Raw genomic sequence first — 19,282 nt, forward strand, 5'->3', positions numbered from 1 at the left:
ATTTTAATTGTAAGCATACATAGCAAATAAATGACATAACAAATAAATTCCATAACAAATAGTATACAATAAAACTAATTTTATATTTTTGAACTCTTAAAAATTAATTGTTATGTGTATCCATTCAAAAATTGATTGCTATGCGTATCTATTATGTATATCTAACATACAATATATGAATCTTTTCAAAAATAAACAATCAACACAATTATAGTTAGACTAGATTATTTGGTATAAGAACACAATCATTTTATTAACAAATATTTTTACAATTTAAAAGAAAACATAACCCGCGCTTTGAAAGCGCGGGTCAAAATCTAGTACTATTTTAAAATATGATATTAGAAAACTATGAAGTTTTAGTAATTCATTAAAAATATTAATGAAAAATCAAATTTTAATTATATTTTTTAAAAATTATAACAAAATTTGTTGAGAAAAATTTAGAAAATTTTACCAAAATATAAAATACTATTTTTAAAATAATGTATTAACGTAGTAACAAAAACAAATTCAAAATTCATGTAATCTTCTAAACTCAAAAATTGTAGGGTAATTTTTAAAGTTTTCTTGAAAAAATATAAAATTTTCAAAATAAATATTCAAACTCAAAATAAATTATTTCAAAATTTTACAAAAGATAAAATCATAGATAATAGGGGAAAGCGAAATTGCCACAAATAGCACATTCATACTACCACTTTTAATGTTTACACTAACTAGTTTTACCCTCACTTTTAATAAAAGGTAAAAGACAATTATACCTTTATGGTTAACTAATCTAGACTTAGGTTTAGAGTTGAGGAATGGAGTAAGTTTTTGAAATGTGAAATTTAGGATTCTAATAAATATATAAATAAATACTTAAAATTTTGATAAAAACTTTTTAAAATAGTTTCAAACATAATTTTCGTTTTTCAAAAACAAATTTGAAATAAAATAAAAAAAATTCGAAAAAATGCAAAAAAAAAATATTTTTTAAAAAAGTTTGAATTTGAAAAAGTAAAATTCGAAAACATAAAAAAATAAAAAACAAGTAAAATTATTTTTTATGTTTTCAAATTATACTTTTTCAAATTCGAACTTTTTTATAATGTTTTTTTGAAATTATTTTTTTCGAATTTTTTATATATTTTTTTTTCAAATTGCTTTTTGAAAAACGAAAATTATGTTTGAAACTATTTTTTTAAATTTTTTTAAAATTTTTAAGTATTAATTTATATATTTATTAGAATCCTAAATTTCACATTCCAAAAATCTTACCCCACCCCTTAACTCTAAACCTTAAGTCTAGATTAGTTAACCCTAAGGGTATAATTGTCTTTTACCCTTCATTAAAATGAGGGTAAAAGTAGTTAGTGTAAAGATGAAAAGTGGTACTATTTATGTGCTATTTGTGGCAATTTCCCAACATAATAAATAATATTCTTTTGAAATGCACCACGAAAAAAGAAACTATATATGTTGTAAAATCTAAAGCAACCTAATATTTTGAAATCTTAATTAAAAATGAAACTTAATATCATAACATCAAAAAAATATCATATATGAATAAAAATTAAAAAAAATTAATATGATAGATGCTATTATGTATAAAACTAAGTGTCTTCCTGCACCATGTGCAGTAAATATTTTTTAACAGATAAATATAAATTATATTTTAAAATAAAATTTTATTAATATTGTAAATTTTCTTTTTTGTATCAATATTTTAATATAAATTTGATTTAATTAATCAAAAAAAATATATTTAAGAATATGCATGTATATATTTGAAATTATAATCTTAGATAAATTTTCTATCTATTTATTTTGATTAAATATTTTAAATAAATTTGTAAAAGTTGCATAATTACTAAAAATTAAAATTAGACAATACTTATAAAGTTTGTAGATATATAAGAAAATAATGATTTTCTGATTAAGTTTTTATAATTTTTTTTTAAAATGTATACATTTTTGAAAATTTTAGTAATAAAATTGCATAATTTAAAATATATAATTTAATTATATTTCGCAATTTATAATGCCATATTTGAATATATTTATTTAATAATGATTTATGAGTTATTCCCATATTCTAAAAAAAATTCCATAAATATCAATTGACATTAAATGTAATATATGAATTATTAAGATATTATAAAAAGTTTACCAAAAATATAAATTAACATTAAATACAATTGTTCATGTAATAGTAAGCTATAAGACATGTCATCAATTTCAGTAGCCATGTCATATTTGTTTTTTGAAATTGATTGTAGAAAGGACATGTGGCAAAATCACTTTGAAAATATAGTTTAGGAGATTTACTAAAATAGTATTTCTTTATTATGTAAACTAAACAGTCTTACTTATAAATCCCGTTAAATACTAAAATAATATATTTTAAAGTATATTTTTTAAACACAACATCTAAATATAAATTATCTTAAACATATTTATTTTTTATGATATAATAAATAAATTTGAAAAATGTATTATAGAAAAACGTATAAATTAAAAAAAAAACATATTTCAAAAGATATTATCTATTTGATTATTTCATATTATTATTTTATTATACCTAACTGGAAAATATATTAGTAAATAATAAAAAAATAATAACAAAGTAAAATGTACTCTCTTTGTTTTTGATTGTAGGTAGTTGTAGCAAAAAAAAAAAATCGTTTCACATACGTAGTTTACATATTTCAATGATCCTTTTCATTTATTGAATATTGTGTGACCACTTAAATAATGTTTGAATTTTTATAATTGGTTGAGTTTATTGATTAAATGATATTTTTTTTAAAATAACAATTTTCTTAATATTAGTGCCTTTAAGTAAAATTATTTATATTTTAAAACATGGGAAGTATTAAACAAATCATTATATATTAATAATACCGAATAAGAAATATAAACAATATTATTACAGAGTTACACAATATATAATACGAAAATAAAAATTTTATATTTAAAACATTTATTAAAACATCAAATACATTTATAAAATAAAAAAAATATCTGCAGGATCGTGCGGGTTAAAATCTAGTTGTTGTGACAAATGTATCTATATTATTAAAACTGAAGTACATTTGAGAGTTGTTTGAAAACTTAGATAGTAGTATAAATGGGAATTGTTTGGAAACATGGATAGTAGTATAAATGAGAATTGTTTGGAAGCATGGATAACAGTAGAAAATAATACTTGCTTATCTTAATTGATTTTTTAAAAGATTTTTATTATATTGTTAATCAATTCTAACCCTTCATCTATTATATTTACTAAATAAGTTAATCTCATTTATTACAGAAGTACAAAACAAAATTTATTTGTTTTCATTTTTTATTTTATCTTTTGCATTCATTTTTCTCAATTTTAATTATTTCTATACAAAATTCAAATCAAAATAATAATTTAAAATTAATTTATATAAATAATTGATTCAAATATATATATATATATTTTAAAAACATTTACTAAAATATTTTCCAATAACCATTTAAAAAATATTTTCACTATATATAAGAAAAATACAATACATAACTTAATTAAAAACACCAACTTAAATTATGGTTTTTATATTTCATATTAAGTTTATAAATATAATATATGTGATTATTTATATGATGGTATGTATAAAATAATATTAATTATATGATTACTTATATTATGGTACACATAAAATATGATTAATTATATGATGACATATATATGATATATAATAGTGACATGAAAAACAAAACTTATTTGTTTTCAATTTTTTTTATTTTATCTTTTACATTCATTTTCTCACTTTTTAACTATCTCATTAATTATATTTACTATAATATTTTGCCAGGATTATTTACATATTAACTATAATAATTCGACATATTTGAATGAAACCACTCTATTTGTGATAAGAATTCAAAATGGTTAACAATTTTTTTTATTTACTTATGTATCGGTTAGACATGGACATTCGGATAACTATTCAGCTACGGGTTATTTCTGTGGGTTATCATGCTTTTTGAGTTTTGAAACTAGACTTCATTTCGGTATTATAAATTTTCATGTGTGTTTCGAATCGGGTCCAGATGAATTCAGTCTTGATATATACAAACCTACAAATATCCAAAAACTAATGTATTTGACGCCGGTACGGATATTTGTATGAAAAGTAAGAATATTAACCGATTCAATTCAGGTATGTTGAATTCAAATTAAACTAAAAATAACCAAATAACCAAAAGTAATCATATTACTCTATTTGATTCAGGTTCGATTATGATGTATAGAAATCTAAAAGTACTTATGCAATTAATTATATTATGACACATATAAAATATATAATACTAATCATAAAAATAAAATATCGATTTATAAGAAAGTAAAAATTAACATCCGCACGGACGTGCGGGTCAATCTCTAGTTCATTTATTATAATACTTTATATTGTTTCATGTTTTATTGGGCCTATTAAAATATAAATGATAACTTCTAACGTAGATAAAATAATAGAACCTTAAATTAATAGAATAAGATTAAGACTACGGTGAGATCCCCTTTTTGCTCTATAGTGAGAATTGTGTTAAATAAATTGGGCGGAGTGCTTCCACAGTTGGAAGATCATCAGTTTGCATGGATACTATGGTACATCTGGAAAGCTAGGAATAATAAAGTTTTCAGTAATTTGGATATGGATCCCATGGACACACTCAAATTAGCGGAAACAGAATCTACATTGTGGGCTGAGGCACAAATAGTGAACGAACAAAGGACAACACCACAGATAGGGAATATCATTTTGCCGTCAATTCCAGGAAGATGGTGTTTCACAGATGGGTCATGGAAAGAGGGGGATATGTATTCAGGACAAGGCTGGCTTAGTACCTTAGAAGGTTTTAATGGATTGTTGGGGGCGAGGAATGTTAGGGCCAGTCTTTCTCCTCTTCATGCGGAGATGGAAGCGCTCCTTTGGGCTATGGAATGTATGAGGAATTTACGTCAGTTTCAGGTTACGTTTGCAACGGACTGCTCTCAATTGGTGAAGATGGTTTCGGAACCTGAGGAGTGGCCAGCATTTGCAAATTATTTGGAAGATGTGAAGACCCTGAAAGAGATGTTCACCCGATCAGAGATCATCTATATACCAAGGACGCAAAATACAATGGCGGATAGACTAGCACGCAGTGTTAGACAGCAGCCGTCTTTTGTCGTTCACATGGATGCAGATCACCCAGTTTGGTTTACAGAGTCAGTTTGAGTCTGTAAAAGTTGATGACAAAAAAAAAAAAAAAAAAAAAAATTGGGCGGAGTGAAAATTGTATAAAAATAAAATAATCAAACTACATATTGTACATACTCTGCAAAATAAGTTATTGTATTATGAATAGTATAACGCGCAGTAATAATTATATAGCAAATCGAGAAAAAGAATGCATTCAATTATTATTTAGTAGCATACGATTAGGAGTTTTTCGTTTAGTATCGATGCGATGATGATTTAATTATTATTTTATTTATTTAGTAGCATACGAGTAGATGCGATGACTACTTAAAAGAAGTGGTGAACTACGTCTAATTTACATCTCATTACGGTTTAGTATGTCAAAACAGAATCACACCTGGAATCGGATCAAATTTTAATTGTTCAAAAGAATTTTGTAGTAATAAGATCTGGTAAGCCGATAACTTCGCTGATTCATCAAAATAAAACTTAAAATATACCTAGATACTAGGTGTTTTATCGGCGATGCGGACTTAAACATTTTCATAAATTTTTGAAAAGTTTTCTTTACACTATATTCATTACTAAAATAAATCTTAAAATACCTCAATATTATATTTTTAATTATATAATTAAAAACTTTTATTTGATTAATATTTAGTTATATAATTTATGTTTTTAACGTTTTACTAAAATACTTTTTCAGATAACAATACAGTATATAAAAATTATCTTCTTTTTTAATTATATTTTTAGATTTAGGATAATTCAATATTATGTTTTTAATTATCTAATCAAGAATTTTATTTAATTAATATTTAGTTGTATAATTTATGTTTTTAACTTTTTACTAAAATACTTTTTCAGATAACAATACAATATATACATAAATTATCTCCTTTTTAAATTATATTTTCAGATTTTGGATAGTTATTACTATTATTAATATTAATCAATTATCTAATCAAATCAATAAAAATTTGTTTTTATTTTTTTTTTATTTTTTTATACATTTTATTCATTAAGAGTATAAACGACATTAACCACTCTAACTTTGAACGTGAGAGCTCGATTCCAAAAATTTACTTTATTTGATTAATATTTAATTATATAATTTATGCTTTTAACGTTTTACTAAAATACTTTTTCAAATAACAATCTATATTATTATTTGCAAAGTAAATTTTTGGAAAATAATAATATAGATAGCACTTTAGTAAAATTTGGAGAACCCCTCTTATTTGCTTCCAACCGAGATGAATCACAAGGAGTGAAGCCTGACCAACAGGCAACAGGAGAAGTTAACTCGTTCCTCACATGATGTTCTTCACCATATAATAAATGAGAGCTACCGTTGGTTTTGGTGGGTTTAGAAACATTGACTATTACGAAAAGTATTTATTTTAAAACTATTGTTATACCAAACATAAACAAAGATTTTGGAATTCTGATTAAAACAACATTTACAAATCATCGTTGTGCGCGCATAATCCCTACGTAATACTTATACGGAATCATGTGATAATTTTGGTGCTATGGCTTATGCATGGGTTGACCTGACTTTCATTGACTTCTAAATCATATCCAATACTAATAATAAAAATACCTAAATCAATGCTCGCGCTCTTGCGGCGGAATCATTAATTTCTTGGCCGGAACGTCCACCACAGCCATAGAGGGGATCGCTGCGGTGGTAACTCGCTCGCAGCGAGGACACATGGTGAGGCTCGAGGTGGAGGTCATTGTGGATGAGCCCACCTTCATAGCTCTAAGCTCTTCTACTTCTATATGGAGCCTGTTGTTTTGCTCTGTTAATGAACCAAACCACCTTTTAAGATACGCACATTCCATCTCAGTTTGCTTCATTTTACTCCTACACCAAAAAAATCCAAAAAGGATACGGTACGAGTTAATTATTTATTGATCTAAATAAGATTAAACGCATAGATATTTTATAGAAGTTGGTAACTTTCAACATAAAAAAGGATCCAATATGCTTGTCGACGATGCAAATAAATAGTAATACTATACTAAAGGGTCATGGAAATATACTAAAGTATTACTGTATTAAATATATAAAGCCATGTAAATTAAAAAACACATGAAGGGCCAAATGAATTATGAGTCGAATGGCATTGATGAGAATGTAAGTACACGAGGCAGAAGGAAGAAAACACATTGATTAGTTTACTTAGGCTCCGAATGGTAACAGCGGATTGGATTGAACGATATAGAACAAGCGGAACAGATACTGCGGTATGGTTTAACTGCGGTTTGTATAAGAAAAATGCATGCCAAAGAACAATTGCGGTAAAACAAAGTGTGAATGATAACATATATAATAAATAGTATAACAGCGGGATACATATGATATATTTATATTTTACTATTATTTTTAACATGTTTAAGAGTTAAAGTAATTTTTAGAATATTCATACAAGATTACTGTAATTTTTAAAATATTTTACTATCAGTAAAAAAATAGAGAACCGCACCTGCAATACACCTTATTTTTGTGTGTTCTTTAATTTGTTGACAAATAATTAAAAAATTAAAAAAGAAGCTATAAAATAAGTACAGTATACTTCTATTATGCTACTAAAAACAAAAAGGATGTGGTTATGATTATAGTTTTATTTTCGGAAACTGTCATAATAGTATACGACCAGTGTTGAAAATCTTATTATTTATTGCATTACTAGGTGTCTTCCTGCACCATGTGCAGTAAAAAAGTTTAAAATATTTTTAACAGATAAATATAAATTATATTTTAAAATAAAATTTTATTAATATTGTAAATTTTTTTTCTGTATCAATATTTTAATATAAATTTGTTTAATTAAACATAAAAATTATATTTAAGAATATGCATGTATATATTTGAAATTATAATCTTAGATAGATTTTTCTATCTATTTATTTTAATTAAATATATTAAATACATTTGTAAAAGTTACATAATTACCAAAAATTAAAATTAAACAATATTTATAAAATTTGTAGATATATAAGAAAATAATGATTTTACGATTAAATTTATATAATTTTCTAAAAAAATTGTATACATTTTTGAAAATATTAGTAATAAAATTGTATAATTTAAAAATATATAATTAAATTATATATAGAAATTTATAATGACATATTTGAATATGTTTATTTTAATGATGATTTATGAATTATTTCCATATTCTATAAAAATTTCCAAAAATATAAATTGACATTAAATATAATATATGAGTTATTACCATATTTTAAAAAGTTTACCAAAAATATAAATTAACATTAAATGTAATTGTCCATGTCATATTAAGTTATAAGACATGTCATCAATTTCAGTAGTTACGTCATATTTGTTTTATGAAATTGATTGTAGAAAGGACATGTGGCAAATTCATTTCGCAAACATAGACTAAGGGATACCTTTCCCATCTGTTCACAATTATTGAGAGATCAAAATTCTTATTTATTTTAATTATAATGCGTACCAATTTTCCATTTTAAGCGATGACTCATGATTTATATACTTACTACCTATGTTCCTTAAAATAGATTTTTCACATACTAAAAATACATTAAATTACGATTCTAAAGTATCATTTTTGAAATTATCATTTTCAATGATAATTTAATGAACTTTTTAAAATTTTACAGTTTATACATTAAAAACATAAAATATCTATTTTTATCAAACAGTTTTTTTCTAAAACATCATTATTTGTGGAACGGAAATAGTATTATTAACATGCTGACAAAAATCTGTTCTATTAAAAGGGAAGCAGTCTACATAAATCTACTTATACAAGTTGTTTGGACCCTTTACTTTTTTATGTTTTGGTCTAACCCTATTTGTTATAACAAACCTTATATAACAAACCTTATTATCGAATATTATGCCATCGTATAACAGCCTTATGCCATCGTATAATTCACGGAAATGTATAGCATATTTATAGAATATGCCATCGTATGCCAACAGATCAGTTATATTCTCATTCATATTATCGCTTTTGACATGTAATTCACGGACCTGAAAAGCATATTTAACTAAAAGATACTATTATCTTAACAGCTTAACACCATCCTAAGGGCAACATTATTGGTAGGACAATTTTTAAGTCCTTAACATATTTTATTATTACTTTTATATTAAAAGACAAAGCTAAGGACAATCCATAAATTAAAGATTATTGGTAGGATTTTTCTTGTTTTATAAGACTTGAGATGGAAGAAAGAGTTTGAGCTAGAACTTGTGTTTAGATAAATAATTTGAATCGTTTGATCTTGTGTTTAGATAAAAAACTTGAGATAGAAGAAAGAAGAAAGAACTTAACATGGAACGTTTGGTGAAATAAGAAGAAATCCGTGAGTACGTGACACGGATGCTCTCAATACCTGTGTGTTGCAAGAGAGTCCAATCCTGAAACAAACAACAACATGAATCAATAACAAGAAGCAAGCACAAGAACGAGAATCAATGACAGTAGCTTACACTTTTCACCGGTGTCAATGGCCGTTGAAACCCATGTCAATAGTATTGATGAATATCAGAACTTTCTTCTGAACAACCTCTAGCTTCAGGAGAGCAAGAATGTGTAGTAGTTTATCCTGAGTACTGCAAGAAATCTAAAACAAGATAACACAATAGTCATCATTAATCAGAACCACAACTGTGAACATAACCAAGAAATTTACTTAAGCAAAGCTAAGCGTTTGAATCATACCCAAAACTGCTGCACATTACTTGGGACGGGCTCTTCCTTGTCAGAACCTTCTTGCAAGGTCAAGACTACCGGGTTGTGCAGAATCAATTTCTTCAATTTCTCAACATCAGAACTGACATTTTTCAAACATGTTTCCACCGTTCAAGACAACTTCTCAAGACAACTTCTCAAGACAACATTTTTCAAACATGTTTCCACCGTTCAAGACAGTTATACTACTTGATTATCTAGAAAAGTCACAATTCACAAAGCTAATGTTACTTCTCATCACCACTATAAACCATTGAACCTAAAAAAATCCAAAGGAGAATATTTATCATACCTCATCAAGAACCAAAATCTCAAGCGATTCACTGATAGCTGCGGGATCTAAAACCCCATCTGCAAAACACTTAGGAATACAAGCAGGTGTGGTGACAAGAATCTCAGGCAAGCCAGCCAATGCGTTACGCTGCAAATCTCCACCACCGCTCTCTCAAACGCCTCGGTGTCAACCGTGAGTCCGTGACCCCATTGCCGACACCTCCAAAGTCCTTCAAATCGAACACCACCGGTCTCAAGCGAGGAAAACAGAGAGAGGAGAAGATCTACGAGGGAAACAGAGGGATCTACAATTGGTGAAGAAAAAAATCGATCAATTTCTGTCTCGAGAGAGATGTGGAGAGAAGAAGGTAAAACTCCCTCCTGTGAGACAGGTGGCTCGTAAGGACAACATAGAAAACTTCTTAATTAAGAGGCGTCCTTATTCTTATTGGCTATTTTTCATTTAATTATGAGTGTTTAATTGCTAAGATATGCCTCTAAGGACACCGATAATCTTGCCCTTATATAAGCACACCTCTCACCAAACTCAAGAACATCACATATCTCACCAATATCATCAAAATGAAACCTGAGGCTCAGAGACAAGGAAACCAAAATATGATTTTGATAGACCTGCAATTTAAAACTTTGATTTTGATTTTCAACAATAATTTAAATATTGACTATTTATAGAAAAAAAATATAGCTTTATAATAACTACAGATTAAATCCCTTTTATATATTTGCTTTTATCTTTTGTAAATTTTATTTATAGTTAATATATATATATATATATATATATATAGTTGTGTGCAACAATCTTTCCAATACCAACATATATATTTACACTTCATAATTCCTACACTATTAAACAAAGAAACATCATTTTTATAAACATTTCAACCAAATTTCAAAAACACATGCTTGATCACATCAATATAAATAAATAAAAAATAGCTTTATAATAACTACAGATTAAATCCCTTTTATATATTTGCTTTTATCTTTTGTAAATTTTATTTATAGTTAATATATATATATATATATATATATATATATATATATATATATAGTTGTGTGCAACAATCTTTCCAATACCAACATATATATTTACACTTCATAATTCCTACACTATTAAACAAAAAAACATCATTTTTATAAACATTTCAACCAAATTTCAAAAACACATGCTTGATCACATCAATATAAATCATGATGACTCTAATCTTAAAAAAATTATATGAACACAAAATAATAATCAATTTCAAATTTTATTTTTGCCCTAAGCGCGGGTCAAAATCTAGTAATAGTATTATTAACACTAAATATGTTGTTGTACACATAGAATAATTAGATTTTAACTGAAGAATCACGCAATAACTGAAGAACTATACATTACCAAAAATGTTCTAATGGTATAAAACGTTGAGAGACACGTGAATTGAATATATAGGTATTTACACTCTAGTATGAGACTTTATAAAAAACTCAATTATCTGATCTTATTTAATGAGAAACTTATAATATAAATTACAAGAGATAAAGTCACCTGTTACAATTCAGTTGGAGGATAAAGATTACTCGGTTCAATCTTGTTATCTTAGAACTTTAGCTTCAATTTTCTCATTCTCTAATCAACTCAAATGTTATATCTTCCCCTGCTCTTACTTCATTTGCATCAAAAAATCATTTCCATCCATTATGATTCTCAATGTGCGAGTACACATATAGTTTTTTTTTTTGCATTCACAATTATATCTCATTTTTTCTGTTCTTATCCACCATAGTTATATCCTCCTTTTTAGTGAGGTTATTCGTTCTCGTGAAATATATTGGTATATGCTGAACAAAATATTTATAGTTTAGAAACTCAAATGTTTTCATAAAAAACAGAGATAGAAGCATCGGAATATCACATGTTTACCATCCTCATGGCTTGTTTATGTAACAAGGAAGGTCACAAACCGGCTATCTGACTGTTTTTTTTTATTGTAGGTGAGTAGTTGGAACGTAGTGTTTTCCTCATTTTGAAGAAGCTCAAATATACAATTGTTTCCATCTTCAAGCTTGTTTATTGTGCAAAAGTTTGTCCAACCCTGATATATGGAACTTCCACGTGATTGTCTTTGATCCTTACTCAGTTCTACATGATATAATTCACCTTCTCCGTTCATCATCAGAACTATCTTATCAAGATTTATGTGCAATTTTTTGTATGTCACATTGGAGTTCGGTTCGGGTCATGAAAACCTGAAACCGAATGGGTCCTATAACAAATTTCACATAAATCTTGATAAGATAGTTTTGATGAACCATAAAGGTGAAGTATATTATGCAAAACTGAGTAAGGATCAGAGCCAGTCACGTGGGAGTTCCATATATCAAGGCTGGACAAACTTTTGCACAAAAAACAAGCTTGAAGATGGAGACAATTGTATATCTGAGCTTCTTCGAAACGAGGAAAACAATCTGTTCCAACTACTACCTAAAATAAAAAAAAGAAAGTAGTCAGATAGTCGATTTATGACCTTCTTTGTTACAGAAACAAGCCTTGAGGATGGTAAACATGTGACATTTCGACGCTTATATATCCGTTTTTTTGTGAAAGCATTCGAGTTTCTAAACTATAAATCTTTTGTACATCATATACCAATAGGTTTCACGAAAGCGAATAGCCTCACTAAAAAGAGGGAGATAACTATGGTGGATAAGAACAAAAAATGAGATATAATTGTTAATGTGAAAAATAGCTATAGCCATGTATATTCGCGCACTGAGAATTCTAATGTATAGAAAAGATTATGTAACGCTAATGGAGTAAGAGTTGGAGAGGATATAACATTGGAGTTGACAGAGAAGGAGAAAAATTGATGCTAAAGTTCTATGATAACAAGATTGACACCGAAATTGATCTTCCAGCTGAATTGCAGCAAGTGACTTTATCTTTTATAACTTACATTATAAGTTTCTCATTAAATAAGATCAGAGAAAAGTTATTGATAAAGTCTCATATATGTTTAAACTTTATTCACCAATAATGTAAAAAATGTATTAAAAAGAAGAAGAAGAAACCGTACCTTGCTCTACGGTTTTGGAACCAAACTTCAATTTGTCTTGGTCGTAGCATCAGATGTTCAGCAAGTGTTTCCTTTTGTTTCTAAATTTTACATAGAAAATAAAGTGTAAAATACATTTATTGTTCAAGAGAACTAAAAAACTGTTGATACTATTTGTAGGGGAATAATACTTACAGGATTAAGGGTATGATTTTGTCTGAAACTATCTTCAAGAAGGCGAGACTGTTCTTTGGTTAGACGGAGTTTCTTGCACGGAGGAGCAGAGCCACCGTGGCTGAGTTCTTCATCCTCGTGAGAGGATGGCAAACGATTCATGTCTAGCTTCAGCTGTTCTCTTTCTCCGCTACTTCCTTCATCTGATTTTTTTTTTTTGCGTGAAGAATATTATAATTGATAACAACAACAAAGAACCGACAAATATTTGTTATATATATATATATATATATATGTGTGTGTGTGTGTGTGTGTGTGTGTGTATTTTCATATAGTTACTTATGATCATTTGATATGCATAGTATATGTATGGTTTGGTTTACCGGAGCGAGGAGAGGAAGAGAAGCCTGGAGTGGAGATAGTGAGATCCAAGTTTGAAGAGTTCTCTGTTAATATCGCCATTAATTAACTAATTTAGGATTCTTGAGGAAGAACAAGAAGAGAAGGATTGCGTACCCAAAAAAAGCAAGAAGAGAAGGTAGAGTTAGAGAGGGAGACTAACTAATAAAGAGACAATCTTGAAGCATGACGATGCCTTTATATTTATATTACACATACACATGTTTAGTATTCTATAGACACACGCACGCATGCGTGATCCATACAGGAGATCGTAATAGAGTCCTATGAGTATTCGCGAAACGTATAGTATTGTCATGTATACGTAAATAGTAGTTTTATCATAAAAAAATAGTAGTTTTATCATGTACGGTGATCTCTTGATTATGTGAATCTTTTAAAAGAAAATGAGATATATGGTTCTATCTCAAACGATGATCTCTTGATTATGTTTCGTTTCTCAAAACATGTCTGATATTCATAATATTGATAGATTCAATTCAGATCTTGTTGAGTGACAATACGATGGACAGATCTTTGCTAGTGCCTAGTGACCAGAGGACGCATAATGATGAAGGACACTGACTCGCGCACAACAAGTGTCTATGATAAGTGAAACAAATTTACCAACAATTCAAGTTTCAATACGGAAGAGAAGGTTTGTTTGTTAAAGACAAGGAGGAGACAAGGAGGTTAGTGGGGTCACATTCTTTGATGATTGGGTAGGAAACATTTTGTGGGCCACTACTTGTCCCTCTGTCTCTACAAGTCACCAACTCCAAGTATCCATCTTTAAGAACGCAAAAATGCAAGCTTAGATGACACAAAACATGCCCGGTCTCTGCTATACATGGCCGTACAGGAATGATCTTGACCCCAAGGACTATACTAGCTGTTAACAACATCTTGTCATTTCACAGTACAAAAATACCAAAAGAGAATGCGACATACCGAGTATTAATATATGTACTAGGAAAATGGTATGTGCATTGGCCTGATGCAACCTTTTAGTCCCCTAGAAGACAAAGTGGCTGTCTCATGATAATCCATAACCAATACATGAAGGTTACTTACACCCAAATCGATTTCGTGATAAACAAGTTTGTGTTCCATGTATGGTTATGCCTACCGTGTGAAAGACACAACTGTGCCTTTTACTTTAACGCAGGCATAGAACCTTTAGTTCACGTAAGGTAAAGTTGAGCGGCAGAATCTTCTCATATGCTGAGCATCATAACTCATAAGCTTATGAATAGATAGATTGTAAATGTGGTTCTAAAGAGATATATAGATGAACTCAAGTTCCTAGAAACCATTACACAACATGACCAGATCAACAACAGTGAAGAGAGAAAAAGAGAGAGAGATTAGTGAAACTAGTAGAGACATGATACAATACGCACAACAATCAATGGTTTGCTGCTAAACAACTTGAGTATCATCTTCTTTTGTAGACTAAGAGACTACAGAGGAGACGCCAACACATCTGGAAGCACAGATACTATCACTTCTCACCAGACAGGCAGACCGTTTAACCGGAGTTGCTGCTGCTTTTGCTTTGTCTACTTGTGTTGTCTTCTGTGATGATAATCTAGTAGTCGCTGTGTTTGGAGTATGTGGAGGTGTAAACACCACTGAAGCTGATGAGGTTTGGGCATCAGCACCCTCTTCCTCTGATGAGCACACCCGTTCTCTGCAACAAACCAAACCGGTTTATATAAACCTGATTCACTTAAACCCATCATGGTTCAGTTCCAAGAAGTAGTTAAACTAACCTTGGAAGTGAAGTGTACTTTCTCTGGACAGGAGGGGAGTTACGTTCCTCTATACCTTCATCATGTTCTTCCAGTCTAGCAAACTCTTGTTTAAACTGATCAACTCCGCTTGGGTAAAGAAAATGAGAGTTGATGTTCTCTTCTCCTTGTAGATACTCTTGTAGCATCTGTGGATGGTACTCTAGAATCTGATTCACATCCAGAAAGAGAACAAATCAGTTCAAGATATTTATAAAACTATATCACTAAGCATATGGGCATTTCAGTTTTTTTCTCCAGTATTTCAGTTTATAAATCTTTTTAAAAAATATTTGATAGTTTAAACTAAACATAATTAATATTTTTAGGTATACAACTATATTTTAGATATTCAGTTACTTATTCGGTTCTCGCTTCGGTTTTGGTTTGATCTAGATTTTTTGGTTCCGAAAATATACCAACCACTCAAGAACTTTGGTTTGGTTGGTTTCGGATTTGTTTTTTCAGTTAGGTTCCGGTTCGGTTTTTGGTTCTCGACTTATATGCCCAACACTAACCCCTTGAATGTCTTTATTTACCTCTCTGTACATGAGCTCTCTCACATCATCCCTTGTCAGTTTCCTTCTTTCAAACTCAAACTCAAGCTTCGAGATAGGTTGCCTCGAAGGTTCATAGTCCACATTAGCCAATCCTTGAAAATACGGATCAGCCAAAGCCTGAAAAACGAAGGAAACAAAAGCATCAAGAAACCATAACAATGAATACAAAGAACATGTGAGTCTTCCTCTTTACCTCTTCAGCAGAGGGACGGTCCTTTGGATCAAAAGCAACTAAACGCTGAAGCAACTTCAGCGCCACAGGATCGATATTTGGGAACTTATGAGTGAAAGGAACAGGTTCCTTTCTCCTCATGTTACTCAAATACTTTCTAGCCTTCTCATTTCGTATCTACAGTTCCATTCACATATCACACAAAAACTCTTTTAAGAAACTTGCAACCAAAGCAAGTTTTAGCCTCTGTATTGCGATTTTAAAACAAACCCTGGATAGAGTTATTGGCGAGGGAGTTCCAAGCAGATCCGTGACAAGTTCAAGCTGGTGCACAACGTTTTTGCCAGGGAACAAGGGTTTCCCTGTTAACATCTCAGCAAATATGCAGCCAACGCTCCACATGTCAATCGCCGGCGTGTACTGCACAACATAACCACTCCATAAGCTCACACATCTTTTCTCATGAGGCCTGATATAGAAACGAAACAAGAACTTACGTTGGAGTAGAAGGAACCACAGAGCTCTGGAGCGCGGTACCATCTTGTAGCAACGTAGTCCTTGCAAAAGAACATCACAAGATTGGTTACTTAAATCATTTGAAGTCAAGACAAAACTCTATATTACAAAACAACTCCTATTCCCAGGACCAGATCAGAGATTTTGAAACTATAAACATTTCTTAAATGATTTCATAAAATTTCTTCTTTTTTTAATAATTTGGAGTTTGTATTTATGTAAAAAAACCTTCAAAAATTTTGGAGACCAAAGCCAATGTTTTATAAGGCTGCTGACTCTCTGCATATTATAATAACTTAGTGATAAAGCGAGACGTACAGTCCAGAAAACGGCAGAAGGAGAATCAGTGAAGGAGACACGAGCAAGTCCTAAATCACAAATCTTGATCTTGCAATCAGCATTAGCAAGAATGTTCTTAGGCTTCAGATCTCTATGGAAAACATGCGCTACACAAACACAACACAAAAGGAGCCAAAAGATGATAAGAACACTGTCATCTATCTAACACAAGCACAAAAGGAAAAAAAAAACGACACTGATGGACACATGGTTTGAGAGAAGGGAACCAAGAAACCTTACCTGAGTGCATGAATTTCAAGCCACGAAGAAGTTGGTACAAGAAGAATTGATGATGCTGAGGAGTGAGGTCATCATTTACCTTTAAGACATGGTGAAGATCCGACTCCATCAACTCGAAAACCACGTATATATCTTTGAACTCCTTGCGGCAAGGAGGCAGCATGATATGTTTGATCTCCACGATGTCCGGATGTTTCAGAAGCCTGAGTAGCTTGATCTCTCTGAGGATCCGTATGGCGTCAGAGACGTGTTCAAAGACATTGGTCATCTTCTTGATCGCCACTTTTCCACCAGTGTGTGGACATTCGGCAGAAGCAACAACGCCATAGCTTCCTTTTCCGACAACTTCTTGGATCTGGTATTGGCTTGCTTCACCGTACTCGGTGAAAAACTCTTTCTCTAACATGATGATTTTTCACTGTTAAAACAACAGTAAAAACAATCTTATTGGTGAACAAAGAACCTTGTAAATTTTTATTTGCTTTGTTTTCATATAAGAGAACACCCCTAGAGTTTTTCACTCAGTTTCAATTTGCAAAAGAAAGAACAAACCGAGAAACACCAGATCTATGAGTAACTCCTAAACATGGAAGAACCCTAAAATACAGAAGTAGAAATTAAAAGAGGAAAAAATATACGAAAAGACAAACCTTTTGATTTGTCTTTGTAACAAAGAGAGAAAGGTAATGCCACGAAGCTGCTGCAATGGAGATTAATGGATGTGTCAAAGAACGGGGCACACGTGATTACATATATATGAATATATGAATCGCGTAAAGACAAAACAGCTCATGTCAGCTTTGCCGATTACTTCATTTTTAACACACATTTTAAAAAATACAGATAAAATACAATTTTTAAATTATCAATTTTAATTAAGAAAAGAAAGAAACAACTTGCCAAAATTCCCCAAAAACTAGTTAGATAAGCCAAAACAAAATCCTGAAAGTAACTGAGTATATTATGGAATTAAAATAACTCAGAAATCAGATGAATTCAGTGTAAAAAGATACTATGAAATAAAAGTAGGAGAAGAAGGAAAGCCACACGGCGATTAATAATATTAATATTTTCTGAAAGTGTGAGCCATACATTATCTTATCTTCAATACCCAAATTCATGGAATAAATTCAGCAGAGATGGAGAGAGAAGATAGGATATTTGAGTTATGGTGGCCACGTGTCTTTCTATCTAACCATGCAACGACGTCGTTTAGGGACAAAATGAGTCCTGATGCTCCCACAATCGATGACCATTCTCGTAAACGGCGTGCTTTGATGGCGATGAATAAACTAGGTAGGCAAAAATCCAAACCGAACCCAAACCAAAATCTACTATAAATAGTTTGGTTTAAAAATTTTCCAATCCAAACAAATCGAACCAAAACCGATCCAAACCGAATCGAGTTAAATCAAACTGAAAAACTAATGTGTTTTTGTTATTATTTGAATTAAACATACTAACAATATACAATATACTAAAATCCTAATACTAAAATCACCATTTAACTTTATCAATAGTGTTGGGTTTTTTAGTTTTATATTTACTTTAGTTAACTTCGGTTTGATTGTTCTTATAAACTTTTTATAGTTTTTAAAGATTTTGTTTCAGTTTTATAATAGATTTTATTTACATAGTTTATTTTTTACAGTCATCAACATGATAATTTCATGATCATGCGTTTATGTTTTAAAACATGATTTTTCTTTAAAAAAATTAAACTAAGAGAACCCGATTAAACCAAATCGAAACACAAACCAAACTGAATAAATCCAAACCAAACCAAACTAATTATAATTTACTTCAAT

The 19,282-nt window shown here is 29.6% G+C and overlaps 2 protein-coding genes across 3 annotated transcripts; both read right to left on the minus strand.

Annotated features, from left to right (window-relative positions):
- Window positions 1-8,541: 8,541 nt before the first annotated feature.
- On the minus strand, window positions 8,542-11,070 carry LOC106432047 (DEAD-box ATP-dependent RNA helicase 16-like). 2 transcript variants are annotated; one of them, XR_001286328.3, is made up of 4 exons: window positions 10,245-11,055; window positions 9,923-10,149; window positions 9,691-9,824; window positions 8,542-9,618 (listed from the first exon to the last, which is right to left on the minus strand). XR_001286328.3 is itself a non-coding variant. In XM_048740695.1 (3 exons), exons 1-3 carry the CDS (start codon window positions 10,247-10,249, stop codon window positions 9,705-9,707), a joined length of 237 nt encoding a protein of 78 aa, XP_048596652.1. In that variant the 5' UTR covers window positions 10,250-11,070; the 3' UTR covers window positions 8,542-9,704. The 2 variants fall into 2 exon arrangements, 1 of the variants encoding a protein (XP_048596652.1); XM_048740695.1 differs by having other exon boundaries at window positions 8,542-9,824; window positions 9,923-10,034; window positions 10,245-11,070.
- Window positions 11,071-15,122: 4,052 nt separating this feature from the next.
- On the minus strand, window positions 15,123-18,489 carry LOC106432057 (mitogen-activated protein kinase 17). The gene is made up of 9 exons (XM_013872903.3): window positions 18,125-18,489; window positions 17,475-17,892; window positions 17,214-17,341; window positions 16,877-16,936; window positions 16,650-16,799; window positions 16,401-16,556; window positions 16,187-16,324; window positions 15,630-15,817; window positions 15,123-15,547 (listed from the first exon to the last, which is right to left on the minus strand). Exons 2-9 carry the CDS (start codon window positions 17,878-17,880, stop codon window positions 15,310-15,312), a joined length of 1,464 nt encoding a protein of 487 aa, XP_013728357.1. The 5' UTR covers window positions 17,881-17,892; window positions 18,125-18,489; the 3' UTR covers window positions 15,123-15,309.
- Window positions 18,490-19,282: the final 793 nt, after the last annotated feature.

This window comes from Brassica napus, chromosome A9 (assembly GCF_020379485.1).
Source record: "Brassica napus cultivar Da-Ae chromosome A9, Da-Ae, whole genome shotgun sequence".
Lineage (NCBI taxonomy): Eukaryota > Viridiplantae > Streptophyta > Magnoliopsida > Brassicales > Brassicaceae > Brassica > Brassica napus.